The following is a 17,995-nucleotide window of genomic DNA, read 5'->3' on the forward strand; positions in this document are numbered from 1 at the left end:
GGCAGGAAAGTATATGAGATTCTTATCTCTAATTAACTACCAGAAAACTGGAAGTGGTGCTGTGGCTCAAAATGGTAGAGCACTAGCCTTCAGCAACAGAGCTCAGGGACAGCACATAAGCCCTGAGTTCAAGCTCCACAACCAAAAACAAAAAAGTCTGTCCAATCTATGTTTTTTTTAGAAAACAAGATAATCTATTTTTCATCTGTGCATTCAAAACCAGTGCTTAGTGGGTTAAATAGTGCTTATTATTTTTTAAATTGTATAGGTTAAAATAAAGACCTAGTTGTAAGCAGACAACTGCTATTTGGTTATTCTCTAAGGGTACTTGGTTAGTTTTTTTTCCTCTACAAATATTAGTATTAACTTTCTTTCTTTTTTGGGGGGGGGGTCCGGTCCTGGGGCCTGAACTCTGGGCCTGGGCGCTGTCCCTCAGCTCTTCAGCTCAAGGCTAGCGCTCTACCACTTGAGCCATAGCGCCACTTCCGGCTTTTTTCCTTTTTGCTTATGTGGTGCTGAGGAATCGAACCCAGGGCCTCATGCATGCAAGGCAAGCACTCTACCACTGAGCCACCTTCCCAGCCCTAGTATTAACTTTCTTTATACATGTTTTCATTCTTCACAAAAGTATCTCAGAAGAAAATATGAGTATATAAGACATGAAGGTAAATTTCAGTATTAGTTAATTCACGCTCCCAAAATATTCAGTAACTAAGATCAAGGAAAAGTTAATGTTGTAAAGTAGTAAAGAAAAGATAAAGTGAGAAATCTAAGCCTGCACAGAAACTTTGATAAAAGCTGGGGGGAAAACATGAAAAAATATGGAAAAGACAGTTATTAGGAAGAACAAAGTAAATATGAAAAATGAAGAGGTCAAACACTGGGAAAAAGGATAATATGGAGGTTAGAAAAGAAGATGAAAGTATTCTGTAACAGCTCACAAATTTTTAGATAATAATTAAGAGGCATAAGTATACTTCATTTAAGAAAATAAAAGCATTTTTCATAGACACCAAGTATTTTCAAAGTACCAGGAAAGCTTAAAAAAAAAAAATCAACCAACCACCAATCAATCCAAAGCAAAAACAAATCCTCTTCTAAAGGCTTTTGCAGAAGTGTATTTCTTTTTTTTAGAAGTGTATTTCTTGTAACAATTAGGAATTGAATTCCTAATATGACTACATTTAAAATTTTCATAAAGTGCAGCAGATGCAAAATTTTATCATTAAAAAGAATATGCTATTATGTGTGAAAAATTAGTATCAGTTAAGTATATATTTAGCCATATCACTACCAGTATAAATAAGTGCATATTAAATACCTTTTCATCAAAGACTGGTTAGAAAATAATTGGTAAATTTTTACATAGGACATGAAGCATAGGTCTTCACTGAGTCATTACAAAAATTAAGGTAGGCAGACAAATATTTGTGACTTATTAGGTATTAAAAATCCTCTCTTCCTTTTTATAGTTCCATTCTTCTTCGTCTTTTTTTTTTTTTTTTTTTTTGTGCTCGTCCTGGGGCTTAATAAACTCAGGGCCTAGGTGCTATCCTGAGCTTTTGTAGTCAAGGCTAGCACTCCACCATTCGAGCCACAGCCTCAGTTCCAACTTTTTTTTGAAGTTTATTAGAGACTTTCATGCCTAGGCCAGCTTTACATCTTGGTCCTTAGATCACAAGACTCCTGAATAGCTAGGTGCCCGGCCCACTGTCATTACTGTTCCTTAATTTGACCTACTATGGAAAACAGACTAAACTTGCCTACTATATATGAAGAGCAGATAGCTAAAATACTCAATAATCACAATAGCACAGAACTTAAATTAAAAAAAAAGACCAAAATAAATCATTTTAGGATTTGTTCTTCCAATAATTTTTGTTGACGCTTTCTGAACAATGGATTAGAAAACATGGCATAGTAAGGGACACTAATACAAATAATTATATATAATTATTCATATATATATATATATATATATATATACTTCTATAACCACACACACACACACACACACACACACACACACTTCTGTAACAAACTGGCATACTGATAAAAAGGAATTTAGTAGATAAAATGAGGCTAGCTGCTAGCAAAATGTGCTTCTTGGTCCTACATTATCCTATCCAGAGATGACATTACAGACACAATCTCCAGTTCATCGATTCAATGTAATCAATAATTTCAGAATTGTAATACAAAACTATACATTATAACTACAGTAACACCTAACAATTTTTCTAAATTATATTACTTTACATCATAACTAATAGGTACTCAACTAGTAGATACTCTTATATTTTCCATGCACATCTTTTTTTTGGGGGGGTGCCTGTTCTGGGGCTTAAACTCAAGGCTTAGACACTGTCTCTTTGCTCAAGAATAGCTAACACTCTACCCACTTGAGCCACAGCTCCAATTTTGGCTTTTTTTGAGTACTTCATTAGTGGTAACAGTCTCAGACTTTCCTATCCTGTCTGGTTTCAAACCTCAAACCTCAAATCTCAGCCTCCTGAGTATTTAAGATTACAGGTGTTTGCCACCAGCACCAGTTCCATGTACATACACATTTTAACCAAAACATTTTAGCAGCTAGGCGCCAGTGGCTCACACCTGTAATCCGAGCTACTCAGGAGGCTGAGATCTGAGGACTGTGGTTCAAAGCAGCTGGGGCATGAAATTCCCTGTGAAACTTAACTCCAATAAACCACCAGAAAAACAGAAGTGGTGCTGTGGTTTAAGTGGTAGAGTGCTGGCCTTGAGCTGAAGAGCTGAGGGACAGCGCCTAGGCCCAGAGTTCAGGCCCCATGACCAACAACAGCAACAACAACAACAAAATATTCTAGCAAGCATTCGACAAGCTGTTAAGCGAAAGAAGTAACTTTGATATGTATAATCATTTCAATTTATTGTGAAACAGATGCAAATAATATGGGATTTCAGATTTCACATTAAAAATGTAATCCATGAAACTAAATGGTATTATCTCAAAGTTATGTATACTCAACATGAAATATAACTTCAGTGCATCTTTCTGTTTGATATTCTAAATTTGGTTTAGATTTAGCTCCTAAAATACAGAACCACAAATTCTAGCAACAAATTACAACAATAATTAAACATATACGTTACATACCTTTTTGAGATGTCCTAGTCTAAGTTTGAAAATTTCTTCCTGTTCATGATATTCTGCCAAAGTCAACCTGTCAAAAGCAAAATTTTAATCCTATATTAAAATTAATACTTATTATTTCTTATTAACAACAAAACAGGGTAAAATTGACCAAATGGAAATACTAAAATGCACAAAAGTCTTAGTTAAAAATACATGATCCAAAAATACGTTTAAGATATTTTTTCAGAATAAACATAATACTTAGAAACAAAGTAATTAATTCAGCAACTACTTGATGAGTACTATGGAATTTAGAACTTAAGGATTATAGAAAATAAGACAATTTCTTATATTTTTGTCTGAGCTTCTAATCAATAGAGAGGACAAAGGGGTAGGAAAGAAACAACTTAATGAAAAATTAGTTTGAAGCCAAGGATGATGGCACATACTTGTAACTTCTAAGCCAGCATGGAATGTCATAAGGAAAAAAATTCTGCATTCTGACAAAACAACTTTCATTTCATACTCTAACTTTGAAAGAACTTCTTTTGTCTATCATAGTCTAGCCTATAATTGTTAGTTTACTTAAATGTTCTGAGGATGTGTGGTAAATAATTCAGGTGTGGTTCAGGTCCTTCTAAAACAGTGTCAAGACTATTTCCCTTTAGCTAGATGTCAATTACATTTACTAATTCAAAGGAAGTATTCAAACGATAGAGAAAATCTATTTAGTATTCCACTAAAAACATCTAAGAGTCAAAGAAGTGAAACATTTCCAATTAATACTCTTTTCCTGGTTTTAGAGTAATTCAACTACTAGATTTCATTAAATTTAGCCACAGTTGACAGCTAGTATAGTTGGTTATAACAAATTTAGAGAATCAACTATTGTAGCTGGGGACAGCAGTACATATCTGTAATCCTTACATTCCCTGAATTTGACAAGCTAAGGCAGGAACATTATGAATTCAAGACCAGCTTAGCCTATATAACAAGACTTTGTCTCATAATACAAAAATAAAACAAGAAAAAGAATTAACTATTGAAATATGAATGTAGAGAGAGTGAGAGAAAAGAGATACAAAAAATGAGGTTTGGAAACTACTTTAAATATCTCAAGTAACAGTTCAGTAAAGTTGAAGAGCAAATAGCTTCTAGACTGTGTGTATGTAATAGGTGTGTGTGTGTGTGTGTATGTATGTGCTTGTTAAAGTGTATGTGTGTATATGTAATAGAAGTTTAATTAGCTATATAACCATGTTATTTTTTTTCTTAAATTAGTTTTAGGCTAAGTAACTATAGGATGTTTTTGTACAAAAGTAAACACTATCTTTTACTGAGTTACAATCTGGTATACAAAATCAAGGTATTTCAAAACAAAAATTAGAACTGGGCACCCATGAGTTCACTCCTGTAATCCAAGCTACTCAGGAGGCTGAGATTTGAGGATAGTAGTTTGACACCAACCAGAGCAGGAGAGTCCATGAGACTCTTAACCTCTTATTACCCACCAAAAAGTGGCACTGTGGCTCAAGTAGTAGAGTGCTACTCTTAAGCAAAAAAGCCCAGGGACAGTGTCCAGGCCCTAAGTTCAAACCCCAGGACTGACACACACACACACTCTCTCTCTCTGTCTCTCTCCAAGGTCTTAGCTCATCAACTGTAATAGAAATCCAACATAGCGAAAAAGCCATTTCTTACATTTCTGTGCTTCTCTAATTAGGAAGTACCTAACACAGTTGAGTTTTTCAGATATCCATCCATTTGTATTAATGAAAAATGTTTTAAAAAATCTATGTATTTAAATAAAAGAAATTGGACAATCTTCTTTTATTCCCAAGTTTTATTTATTTATTTGTGCCTGTACTGGGGGGCTTGAACTTAAGAGACTAGGTGATATCCCTTAGCTATTTCACTCAAGGCTCTACCATTTGAGCCATAGCTCAAATGTGGTTAATTGGAGATAAGAGTCTTACAGATTTTCTTGCCTGGGCTGACTATGAATGGCAATCATATATATATTATATACATATATATATATATATGTTATTGTAAAATACTGTACAGGGGGGTTAGTTACATGAGTAAGGTAATGAGTACATTTCCTATCAAGCATTGTTAACCCCTCCTTTGTTTTCTCCTACCATCCCTTTCTTCCGCACCTCCCCAACTCTTCCCTGCCCACCCCGCTCAAGTTGTAAAGTTCATTTTCAACATAGTGCTTGTACATCTCGTTGTTACAATGGGTCAACCTGTATCCTTATTTCAGCATTTTATTATTTCCCTGCTACTCCCCAAATCAGAAAATTGTAGATACAAGATTGAGGGCACTGGAATCAAATACAGCGAAAACAGGGGTTATACCATGGGGGAAGAAAATACAAAAGAAACAAACAAAAGATCACATAGTATATTATACGTACATTAAAAACAGCAGCAAGAAAGATAAAACCTCTTGTGTACCTATATTGGGGTTCATTTCGCTTAGCATCATCTTATATGGTCATATGTACATAGCTTTTGACCTTTTCTGCTTGTCCTAGACATACACTAGTTACTGCAGATAAGGGACACCATGGGACCTATGTTTCTTTGGGGCCTGGCTTACTTCACTTAATATAATTTTTTTTAGTTTTTAGTGAACATACTGTACAGAGGGGTTACAATTACATGGGCAAGATAATGAGTACATTTCTTATCAAGCATTGTAGCCTCCTCCTTTGTTTACCCTTCACATCCAAGCAGCCTACCCCCCCTCCCCCACCCAATCCGCCCCCCCCCACTTAATATAATTTTTTCTAAGTATTTCCATTTCCTAACAAGGTGGTGTCATTCTTTCTGATAGAGGCATAGAATTCTTATATATAAATACAACATTTTCTTGATCCATTCATCTACTGAGGGGTGAACTGCAATCTTCAGATCTCAATCTCGAGTAGTTAGGATTATAGGCATAAGCCACCAACACTTGGGCTTAACTCACAATTATTTTTATGACATATTTTAATTTAAAAAGAAAATCTAGTCTCTTAACAAGTCAACCTGCTACTTAGCAAGTCTTGTGTGAGTGTATATATGTATGTTCAGGGCCTTCTAGTCTCACTCAGCTTTTTCTGCTCACAGCTGGCACTCTATAGTATTTGAGCCATGCCTCCATTTCAGCTTTTTGCTGGTTATTTTTGGATAGTCTCATGGACTTTCCTGCCTAAGCTGGCTTCAAATCTCAATCCTCCAGGTCTCAGCTTCTGGAGTAACTAGGATACAGGTATGATTCATTGGCACCCAGAGGGAATGGTGATTTTTAAAGACATTTCATATTCACTGTGTAAAAAACCTCTCTCTTTAATCAGGAAACTAACCTCAAAGTAAACAATACAAGCTATGGTAAATAAACCATTAAGAGGCATAGCATAGCCACCCATGTTTATTACAATCAAATACCTTTACGGAACACTTAGTCATGCACTGTGGGTCACATTTTTAGAATAAACTGTGGGTTCATTCTAGTCTAATTTCAAACAGCTCAAACCAACTAGAAATGAAAAGAATTTCCTCAGCATTATAAAGGGTAAATTTAAACACCAATGAAAGGCTGATTCTCCCTAACATCAGGAGCAAGACTATAATGTTTAATCTTCTCTCCATTGCTATTCTATTTCTACTGGAAGTCCTACCAGACCAGGTAGGCAAGGAAAAAAAATGCATCCAAATTATAAAGAAGCAAAATTATCTGAATTCACAGATGATGTGACTCTATGTAAAAGAAAAAAAAAGAAAAAAAAGAAACACGAACTATATAAAAACCCACCACAGAATTATTTCTGATAAATAAGGCATGAAACTAAAGGACAAAAATCTGTGTTTCTATATACCAAAAATAAACAATCTGAATAAAATATTAGAGGGGCTGGGAAGGTGGCTCAGTGGTAGAGTGCTTGCCTTGCATGCATGCATGAGGCCCAGGGTTCGATTTCTCAGCACCCCATAAACAGCAAAAGCTGGAAGTGGCTCTATGGCTGAAGTGGTAGAATGATAGCTTTATGCTGAAGGGCTCAGGGACAGCGCCCAGGCCCGAATTCAAGCCCACGGCCAACCAAAATAAAAAAAATAGAAAAGCAATTCCATTTACAACTGCACCCAAATGAATAAAATACTTCAAAGTTAACTGAGCAAGAAAAAAATACTTGTATATGGAGAACTATAAAATATTTCTAAAGAATCTGAAAAGGATATAATTAAATGAAAAGATGTCCTATGACCTAAAAGACTATTGCTAAAAGAATAGTACATTTGAAAGTAAAAATAGTTTAAGATTCATAATGCATAGTATAATTAAAAATTATACACACAAGTCAAAGTTTAGTTTCTTCTAGACAGTTAGAAGTATTTAGAAGATATTCACAGAGCAGAACTGCTAAAACTTTGTGCTATAAAAACAATAAATTGTGATATATATCTGTGTGTATGTGCTTCTAAGATTCTTTTCCTTACTTAGACCTGCTTTTCTTAGGATTCAATCACTTTAGTTAGTTAAAGTCAATATATATAATGAAATGGACCGGTAATGAGACAGAACTACGAATGACAGTTGAAGCTATTAGCACTTTAGTGTTTTACTAAGTAAAACACATCTGACAAACCAGGAGTCTATAAAGAAAAGAAAATGAAATTTAATCCAACACTTACTTATGTATTGAAATTTAGTATTTACTGATCATTTTATTTATGCTAGTAACTACTAGATAATGGGTCTGTAGTGAGATAAATGCTAGAACTCAGACAGGTATGCAGAAAAGGTCATGGACACCTGAGGAGTGATGGGATCAACTAGGGACGGGGCAGAGAGATTTGAGGGCTTTCTACTTAGTAAGTCAGTACTGTATGTGTGAAAAGTCTGAAAGGATAAACAGGAAATGAGAGAGATAAGAAAGGCATTCAACACAGGAATCAAGTCAGAAAGAGAAAGCACAACTTATTTAAGGAACTACCCATTTAACTTGGATACATGTTGGAAAATCAGGCTAGAGAGAAAAAGGAGATTTACAAAGGGATCTTCTGCAGGTGAATTTCATCTTCAAGGCTACTAGTAGAACATAAACATGAAAGCCACAAGATGAGACAACATGGGAAATATTATTCTAAGTAAAAAAAAAAACCAAACAAACATAAAATAAAGAATCCCTGTACTGAGATCATGGCCATGAAAATAGAGGCACCGAACAGATATGACAGTTATGGAAAGAGACAGGCAGTGAGAGAAAGGGAAACAAGTAAGTTGACCCCAAGGTACCAGTCTCATTAACTAAGTGAATGTGATGCTGTAACTAAGAGTTGAAAATACCATACCAACTTCTCAAAGGGATAAGATAATAGTTATCTTTTAAGAGTTAGGGGACATTTTTCAGGAGGCAGGAACAATAAATATAGGATTAAAAGATAAAACAAATTTAAGACGAGGACTTAAAAACTGCCTCTGCGGGGAGAAGTCTGAGTAATGATAGAGGTTAGAGAGGGCAAAAGAAGCCAGATTAATGCTTTATAGGCCACATTAAGACTTCTGAATTGTATCATTCAAATAATGCAGAGCAATGCTAGGATGGGTTATAAAGAAAGAATTTGGAAAATGACTGACTACAAGATGAAAATAGATTACAGTATTAAAGTTGAAGAGGATACGGGTATAAAACTAACACAAGTTACTTAGCTCTACAAGTAGAACTTACAGAAAGGATCAATGGAGGTGGAACTAAAGCTAACATACAATTTAAAATACCAGCACTTATCCATTCCCTTATGCAAAAAATTTGCTAATTTAAAAATAATTTCCTGGTCTGGGAAGGTGGCTCAGTGGTAGAGCGCTTGCCTGGCATGCATGAGGCCCTGAGTTCGATTCCTCAGTACCACATAAGCAGAAAGAAAAAAAGCTGGAAGTGGCACTGTGGCTCAAGAGTACTAGCCTTGAGCTGAAGAGCTGAGGGACAGTGCCCAGGCCCAGAGTTCAGGCCCCACGACCAGACCCCCAAAAAATAAAAATAAAATAAAAATCAATAAAAATAATTTCCTAGATAAAGCCCCCTTTTCCTTTTTTTGTTTTTTGTTTTTTTTTTTTTTGTTAGTTGTGGGGCTTGAACTCTGGGCCTGAGCACTGTCCCTGAGCTCTTCAGCTCAAGGCGAGCGCTCTACTACTAGAGCCATAGCGCCACTTCCAGTTTTGTGGTGGCTAATTGGAGATAAAAGTCTCATGGATTTTCTTGCCTGGGCTGGCTTTGAACCATGATCTACAGATCTCTGCCTCCTAAGTAGCTAAGATTATAGCTGTAACCATCAGCGCCCAGCTACCCTTTTTCCTTTTTCATATTGATAGTCAAATGTTTCAACTGAAACTTATAACAGCTTAAGAAAATCAGGAAAGAACAAAAGGTTTTGAAAAAGCCAGAATGGAGTGCCATTCATCAGTAGAGAAAACACAGAGCAGGTGCCAGGTATGTATGTGGATGGAGCTAAATGAGAGGTAACAGATTCTTAACTGATTAACAGTTTTTTCTTTTCTTTTGTTTACATATATTTTATGAAAGGAAGGTGCCAGCAAAAAACAAAATGGTATAGCAGGGGATGAAATTCAAAGCATTGTTCTTCCACAGAGAAGAAAAGAATACACTTGTACCATAAAAACATATATTTCTTACTTACACATATTAAAGTTCTTCTGGAACAGAAAATTAGCTAACTCTGGATTTTTTTCTGTACAATAAAATTTTAACGATAGTGCTCTTTGTGGATTGGGATCATACATGATTTGTTTTATTATTCTCTACAATACACATGTTAATTAACTATTTTTTAAATGACCTTGTCCTTTAAATTACAAAGAATACTTCATTAACACAGAAAATTAGAAAACAAAGGGAAGTAGAAAGACATGGTGGTGCATGCCCATAATTCCAGCATGGAGGAGGGTATGGCAGGGATACTCAAGTAAAAAGACTAAGTTTGAAGTCAGCCTGGCAACAGTCAGACCTTTTGTCAAAAACCAAGAACAGGGCATGGCACTGGTGGCTCATGTCTGTAATCCTAGCTATTCAGGGGGCTGAGATATGAGGGTAGCAGTTTAAAAACCAGTCTGGGTAAGAAACTCCATGAGACTTTTATCTCTAACCACCCACAAGCCAGAAGTGGAGTGGTGGATCACTAGCCTTAAGCAAAACTGCTCAGGAACAGAACCCAGGCTCTGAGTGTAAGCCCCAGGTCCAGCATTAAAAAAAAAGAAAAGCTAAAAAAGCAGAATTCTGATATTTGGGACTTCTGAATTTTTCAACAGTTTTTCTTTCATGGTCCTTGTTTTTGCTTTGCAAGTATTAATTTAATTATAAACAATTTTGTAACATTTCATGTTTACTACTAACAATTTAAGAAAGGAAAATGTTAAATAAAGGCTTACAGTTGTGGTAAATTTGGTCTAATAAAGGGATCATTTTCTGCTCCATTAACTGCTTTGTTTTTTCTTTGTTTTGGTTCAGAATTGGTAGAAGGGGCCTGAGAATTATTAGCTGTGGTGGGAGGTTTACGTTTGGCTAGAAGTTTCCTTTGCCTTTCAATTTCTTCCCTTTGCTGATTCACCCATTCTTGTTGCCTGTGTAAAAACAAAACAAAACAAAATCCTATTAAACATATTACTTTTCATAATTAAAAATACATTATAAAGCATGAAAAATTTCAGGTCTCATTTCTCTCTCTCTTTCTCTCTCTCTCTCTGCCAGTTCTGAAGCTTGAACTTAGGGTGGGTTCTGTCCCTCAGCTTTTTTGCTCAAGACTAGCACTCTATCACTTGAGTCACAACTTTACTTCTACTTTTTTTGGTGCTTAATTGGAGATAGGAGTCTTATGGACTTTCCTGCCCAGACTGGTTTTGAACCCCAAATCTCAGCTCTCATGTTTCTTTAGTAGCTAGGATTATAACCATGAGCCACCAGCATAGGCCTCTCATCTCATTTTTAAGTGAAATATTCCTCAAACACCTGGAGTAGGGAAAAATATGTTGCCTTATATAATCTCACAGTAACAAATACCACTTCTAGATAGTTTATCATAATGTATTTCACTAGCCTATATAACTCCATGAGAAGAGAGACCACATCTTTTTTTTTTTTTTTTCGGTCATGGGGCTTGAGCTCTGGGCTTGGACACTGTCCCTCAGCTCTTCAGCTCAAGGCGAGTGCTCTACCACTTGAGCTACAGCGCCACTTCCGGTTTTCTGGTGGTTTATTGGAGACAGGAGTCTCATGGTCTTTCCTGCCCAGGCTGGCTTTGAACCTCGATCCTCAGATCTTAGCCTCCTGAGTAGCTAGGATTACAGGAGTGAGCCACCAGCACAGGGCCACATCTATTTTATAGTTAAATCCAAAATATCTAACATGGTGATCAACATGCACTAGAAGTGCTCAATAACCATTTGCTGAATAAATGAATGAGCTAAAAAAAGAAAAAGAAAACTAGTAAGAATTAAGTATGAGCTAAGTTTTATACTTTCATTCCACTGATTATTTTTTTCAGTTAATCTTATGAAATGCATGTACAAATTTAATATGAGAGTTGTTACTTTCTATATTTATCTCTTACAAATGTTGGGAATATACAACTAATATTTCAAAGTGAAACAAAAATTTACCTTAAAAATTTAGGGGAAATAAAGCAATAATTTTGTCAATTTTGGGGAAGTAAATAAGGGAATAGCAAAGAAATGTGTGGGTTTGAAAAATGGGTAATTAATAAACATAAAGTTATTAAATTTCCCATTCAAGAATCTAAAAAAAATTTTAAAGAGCTTTCTGATTCTAAAAACTAATAAGTATCTATTGTTGAGCCATGCCTCCGGTGACATTATTAATATGTTTATATTATTTGTTCATTTCTATTCTTCTACTCCCTTGGTGTTATAAACAGCATGATATAAAATATGTAACAGCACATAGTTCCCAATAAATGCTTATAAGTGATAGTTAAGGCACATAGGTAATTTTGTTCTTGACAGCTCAACAGAGAAACTAACTACCAGCAGAATTAATATTTTAGACCATGTATATTAATTATGAAGCCTTTCCTCATTTATACATTACAGGTCTGGGTTTGGTGGAAAGAGAATCTTTGTTCACAAAGCATTAAAAATGTATAGTTTCTATCTCAAATCTACTTTCTGCTCTCTACTGTCAATATCTTAGCTTACAAATAATGGCTGCATCTGGATCACCTCTCTGTCAACAATTTTCTTCTTTTAAATGTTATTTCCACATTAGTTGAGTTATCTTGTAACTCAATTCTGATCACTACATATAAAACTGTTATAACTCCCATTATCCAAAAATTGAACCCAAACTCCTTAGGATAAGGAAAGACATTGTCTTTTGTTACACAGTAAGCCTAATACCTAGCCCTGAATGCCTGAGTTCAAGCCCCAGGACTGGCACAAAAAAACAAAAGACAAACAAACATACATACACACTACAGATGAATATTAATTAATAAGTTTACTAAAGTTAAGATCATAATAACTGCTTCAAATTTCTTTCATATATTTTAGAGTCTAAGCTTCTTAAATACTAAGAAGATACTGAACATAATTCTAAATTTATAATTACTTAGTTATAAAAACTCAGATACTAAAATTTTAAAATTTAACAATGACTAACTTAACAAGATTCTGAAAAGCAAAGCCATCTGTCCATTGTTCAGTAAATGAAGCGCCATGTCTAACTGTTGTAAAGTGCCCAAGGCGTAATCTATCTTGCATACTCTTTTCTCTGCTTGATAGTTTTTCTTGCGTACTCTGAAAAAAAAAAGAAAAAAAAGGAGAAAAAAAATCATTGAGTTTTATTCCTTTAAATTTAAAAAAGAATGTAAGACAAAAAGGGGCTAGTAAAAGGGAAATTTACAGGGAAAGAGATAAAATGAATTTGAGTTTACCTTTCTTTTTTTGAACTTACCTTTTCAATAAGAAGTTTCTTGCTCATTGATATACATTTATTTAATCGTTCTTTATATTTTTCAAGTAATTTTTGTTGATCATCTATTTGTCGTCTGAGATCACAGTTAGCCTACAATGTAACATTTTGAATACATGGTAAAGATAATAGACTTCATAGAATTTTTTTTGTCGGTCATGGGGCTTGAACTCTGGGCTTGGGTGCTGTCCCTCAAATCTTCAGCTCAAAGCGAGCACTCTACCACTTGAGCTATAGCGCCACTTCCAGTTTTCTAGTGGTTTATTGGAGATAGGAGTCTCACAGTCTTTCCTGCCTGGGCTGGCTTTGAACCGCATCCTCAGATCTCAGCCTCCTGAGTAGCTAGGATTACAGGCGTGAGCTACAGGTGCCCGGCAACTTTATAGAATTTTTAAAAACCTCATTTCCATAAAATTAAATATTTCTGTGTATTTTTTTTGTCGACTGTGAGGCTTGAACTCTGGGCCTGGGCACTGTCCCTCAGCACTTCAGCTCAAGGCAAGCACTGTACCACTTTAGCCACAGCACCACTTCTGGTTTTCTGTGGTTAATTGGAGAGAAGAGTCTCACAGATTTTCCTTGCCTAGGTTAGCTTTGAACCGTGATCCTCATATCTCAGACTCCCGAGTAGCTAGGATTACAGGGCATGAGTCACTGGCGGGGGGGGGGGGAAGAGGGACAGAGAGGGAAAGAGAAGGAGAGAGAAAGAGAGAGAGAGAGAAGGAGAGAGAGGGAGAGGGAGAGAGAGAGAGAGAGAGAGTGTATTTTTTAAAATAAATTTTTATTTTATTCTTGTGCTGGTCTTGGGGCTTCAACTCAGGGCCTGGGCATTGTCCTTGAACTTTTCTGCACAAGCTAGTGCTCTATCACTTGAGCCATAGCTCCACTTCTGCTTTTTGATGCTTACGTGGAGCTAAGAGTCTCATGAAGTTTCTTACCCAGGCTGGCTTCTAACTGTGATCTTTGACTGTGATCTTGACCCCCCTAAAGGAGCTGGGATTGCAGGCATGAGCCACTGGCTATATTTGAGTGTATTTTAAAAAGCTTACTACTAACCATGAGATAACAGTATTAACCATTAACTATTTATTATCATTTAAAGTTATGAAAACTCAAATGGATACTAAATTTTTAAAATTTAACAATGACTAACTTAAAAATTTTCAAGAAAGTACATGAAACTTATATACATATTTTAGACATTCATATCCATATTGATGTATATAACAATGGCTATGAGTCATCTGAGTTCAGTTTTCTTTTTTTTTTTTTTTTGCTGGTTGTGGAGCCTGAACTCTGGGCCTGGGCACTGTCCCTCAGCTCTTCAGCTCAAGGCTAGTGCTCTACCACTTGAGCCACAGCGCCACTTCCAGCTTTTTCTGCTTATGTGGTGTTGAGGAATTGAACCTGGAGCCTCATGCATGCAAGGCAAGCACTCTACCACTGAGCCACCTTCTCAGCCCCTGAGTTCAGTTTTCTTATTTCTAAACAGAAGCAGCACAAGCTGCCTCAGTTTTGGTGGTATTAGAGTTTAAACTCAGGGCTTCACATTTGCTAGGCAGGTGCTCTAACACTTGAGTCACACCTTTAAGCCTTTTTGACTTGGTTGTTTTTCAGAAAGGGTCTCTTTTTGCCAGAGCAATCCTCTTTTCCACATGGCTGGTGCATACTACTACGTTACACAGCTTAATTATTGAGATAGAATCTTGTTAACTTTTTACCCAGACTGGCCTGAAAACATTATCTTCTGATTGCTTCCTTTCCAGAAGCTAGTATTATAGGTATGTATCATTGAACCCAGCCTTGCTTTTCATTTTAAAGTTGGTATTTTCAATCATGTACTTATGCTATCAGAAAAAGTTTATTTTCTTCGAGCTACAGAGTGTTTTTCCATGTTTAATAGTTTTTCAATAGTTTGCTCCCAAATAATTTACTTGATCCCCCCCCCACCCAACTTATTACTTACCCTGAGCAAATCATCTATACGACCTTCCTTTTTTTCCAGGTCCTGGTTTTTATTACTCTCTAATGCTGCTAATTTCAGCATTGTGAGATCAGTCTAAATGAAAAAAAGCTACTTTAATATCTTTTAAAATATATATTGCCATATACAAACTTAAAACTATATTTTATCCAAATTCAAAAAGGAAAGAAAAAATGAGTTTATGTATATGAACAGTATCTCAAAGTCCTAATGTAGTTCTAAGCTTTAATAACTTCAGAGGCATAAATGCTACAAATAAAAATTATACTGATGTTCCATTAAAACAATATATTCACTGCTTTTTGTTACACACTACTCTGATTCTTCAACTCTGCAAAGGAATAGACTATACTTATAAAGTATAACAAATAAATCAGGGAGCCGAGGTGGTCAAGCAAAAAGGCCTATTTTCCCAATCTCCAGCCCCAAATATTGTCAACCAGAAACTGTTGCACGTTAAAACTTTGAAGAATAAATTTGGTACAAAATGAAGGTGTAACTTAGTAGTGAGAGCATGCATTTTTGCTGTTATTATTTAGTAAATTGGCTTACTTTATGTTATTGTAATTGTTTAGTATAAAGGTGATTATGGGGTTCCTAATAGTCATAGAAAAATGTATTATTTACCTGAGTAATTTTAAAGGATAACTGCTTTGGTTGTATAACAGGGTGGTCCCCAAAAGCTAATGCTGTAGGAGAAGGACTATTCGGTCGAACCTAAATAAACAAATATTAAACACATATATAAAAAGTTGTATCTTAGCAAACAGAAAGATTCCTACTTAGCAACTAGTACTTAATATTATTTCTACTATTATTACCTTCTAATATCTGACTTACAACATAATTAACATAAAGTGATTTTTGGTTGTTTTTTGGGGGGTGGGGGGGAGGTCAGCCATGGCCCTTGAACTCTGAGCCTGGGCGCTGTCCCTCAGCACTTCAGGCTCAAGGCGAGCATGCTACCACTTGAGCCACAGTGCCTCTTCCAGTTTTTCTAGTGGTTTATTCGAGAGTCTCACAGACTCTCCTGCCCAGGCTGGCTTTGAACCGCAATCCTTGTACCTCAGCCTCCTGAGTAACTAGGGATTACAGGCATGAGCCCCCAACACCTGGCTAATTGACTTTTTTGAACTTTGTCCTTATTTGAGAAAGGGTCTCTGTTAGTAGCGTAGGCTGGCCTGACTCCAATTCCCAATTGCTTCGATTACCAGCAACTGAATGTACCACTATGCCCAAGCTTCTATTTAAGCCTATTATTTATTTGTTTACATGAGTACTTACTACATAAGGCCCAGTGAAACTTATAAGCATTAATTCTTTCACTTCACAGAAATTACAATCAAGTGTCATAAACAGATCTTGCATTAAAGAACAAATTAACTATTCCGAAACGAAAGTACTAAAAACAGATATGATGGTTCAAAAGGGAAATACAAGTTCTTAAAACATTATGTTTAGTACTAGGGACAACAATGCATGAGCACAGTAGTCTGAAATCATCTTATTAATGAGTTTTATGGTTTGTCTACTCATTACTTTAAAAACATATTCACTGAAAACATTAAATAACAGTGTAAATTAAAGTTACTGTTGAGATTTATGTATTATTCTGTACACTGCAATGTGCTGAACCCTAAGGGACAAAATAAATAAAATACAACAATGAGTACAAGAAAATATAAGGAAAATAAGAGTACTTGAATAATAAGAATTCGAGTAACTTTAAATCCAGAAGTTTATAGTTCATCTTTAACTGAAAGTCTTGATTTTTCTGGTTAAATACATACTGAAGTTCACACAATGAACTAGGATTACAGGCATTTCTGTAATTCTGTAATTACTGGCTTTCTTTTTCTTTAGTACTCTCAGAAGTGATTTTTGTTACATTTTTGTGATGAAGAAATTTAACTACTATTTATTGGCATGCATTATTGTGCCTAGTACTAATTCTATGTTTAAGAGTCTTTTGTTTGATAAGAGAACCAACAAATAAATTACAAATCGACATAAGAGGATTTATTTATCTTTGTTCCAAGGGGCTCAACAAAACTCTTTTAAGAAATACTTTAGCCAGGTACCGGTAACTCCTGTCTGTAATCTTAAACTACTTAGGAGGCTGAAATCTGAGGATCGTGGTTCAAACCCAGCTCAGGTAGGAAAATCATGAGAGTTTCCTCTCCAATAAACTACCTTGAAGACTGTGGCTCAAGTAGTAGAGCACTAGCCTTGAGTAGAAGCAGCTCAGGGACAGAGCCCAAGCCCTAGGTTTAAGCCCTAGGACCAGCAAAAAGAAAGAAGAAAAAGCAAAAAGCTTTAACAAAAAGTTTATCAAGAAGCTATGGTAAGGGGATGAATTACTGAAAAAGAGAATAGGAAACAATACAATCACAATATTCTCTCTCTCTCTCTCTCTCTATATATATATCTGAGATAAAGGAAGTAGAAAATGTAAAATGAGTCTGGGTGGAGGAATCAGAAGAGATGAGGAGAATGATGGAAGGGGCAACTAATCAAGAAGCACTGGACACTTAAGTAGACATTTTAAATTGTGACTCCCATGTAAAACTTTTTGAAGTTCAGAAAAAAATCAGTACTTTTTGTATATATACAGTTAATTTAGAAAATCTTCAGTTTTTTTTTAATTGTGAAAATACTGTACAGAGGGGTTACAATTACATGGGCAAGATAATGAGTACATTTCTTTTTTTTTTTTTAAACCAGTCCCGGGCCTTGAACTCAGGGCCTGGGCGCTGTCCCTCAGCTCTTCAGCTCAAGGCTAGCGCTCTACCACTTAAGCCACAGCGCCACTTCCGGCTTTTTTTCTTTTTGCTTATGTGGTGCTGAGGAATCGAACCCAGGGCCTCAGGCATGCAAGGCAAGCGCTCTGCCACTGAGCCA

The 17,995-nt window shown here is 35.8% G+C and overlaps 1 protein-coding gene across 1 annotated transcript in view; it reads right to left on the bottom strand.

The window, feature by feature from the left end:
- The window catches only part of Tlk1 (tousled-like kinase 1), a 114,738-nt gene that overhangs the window by 26,405 nt on the left and 70,338 nt on the right, over positions 1–17,995 (bottom strand). The window contains exons 6-11 of the mRNA XM_013027407.1: positions 15,722–15,811; positions 15,077–15,169; positions 13,093–13,203; positions 12,799–12,935; positions 10,554–10,745; positions 3,137–3,203 (exon numbers count right to left, since the gene is read on the bottom strand). Coding sequence (XP_012882861.1) covers positions 3,137–3,203; positions 10,554–10,745; positions 12,799–12,935; positions 13,093–13,203; positions 15,077–15,169; positions 15,722–15,811 — 690 coding nt within the window. The remainder of the gene's footprint in view (positions 1–3,136; positions 3,204–10,553; positions 10,746–12,798; positions 12,936–13,092; positions 13,204–15,076; positions 15,170–15,721; positions 15,812–17,995) is intronic.

Source organism: Dipodomys ordii, unplaced genomic scaffold (assembly GCF_000151885.1).
Source record: "Dipodomys ordii isolate 6190 unplaced genomic scaffold, Dord_2.0 Scaffold5, whole genome shotgun sequence".
Taxonomy (NCBI): Eukaryota; Metazoa; Chordata; class Mammalia; order Rodentia; family Heteromyidae; genus Dipodomys; species Dipodomys ordii.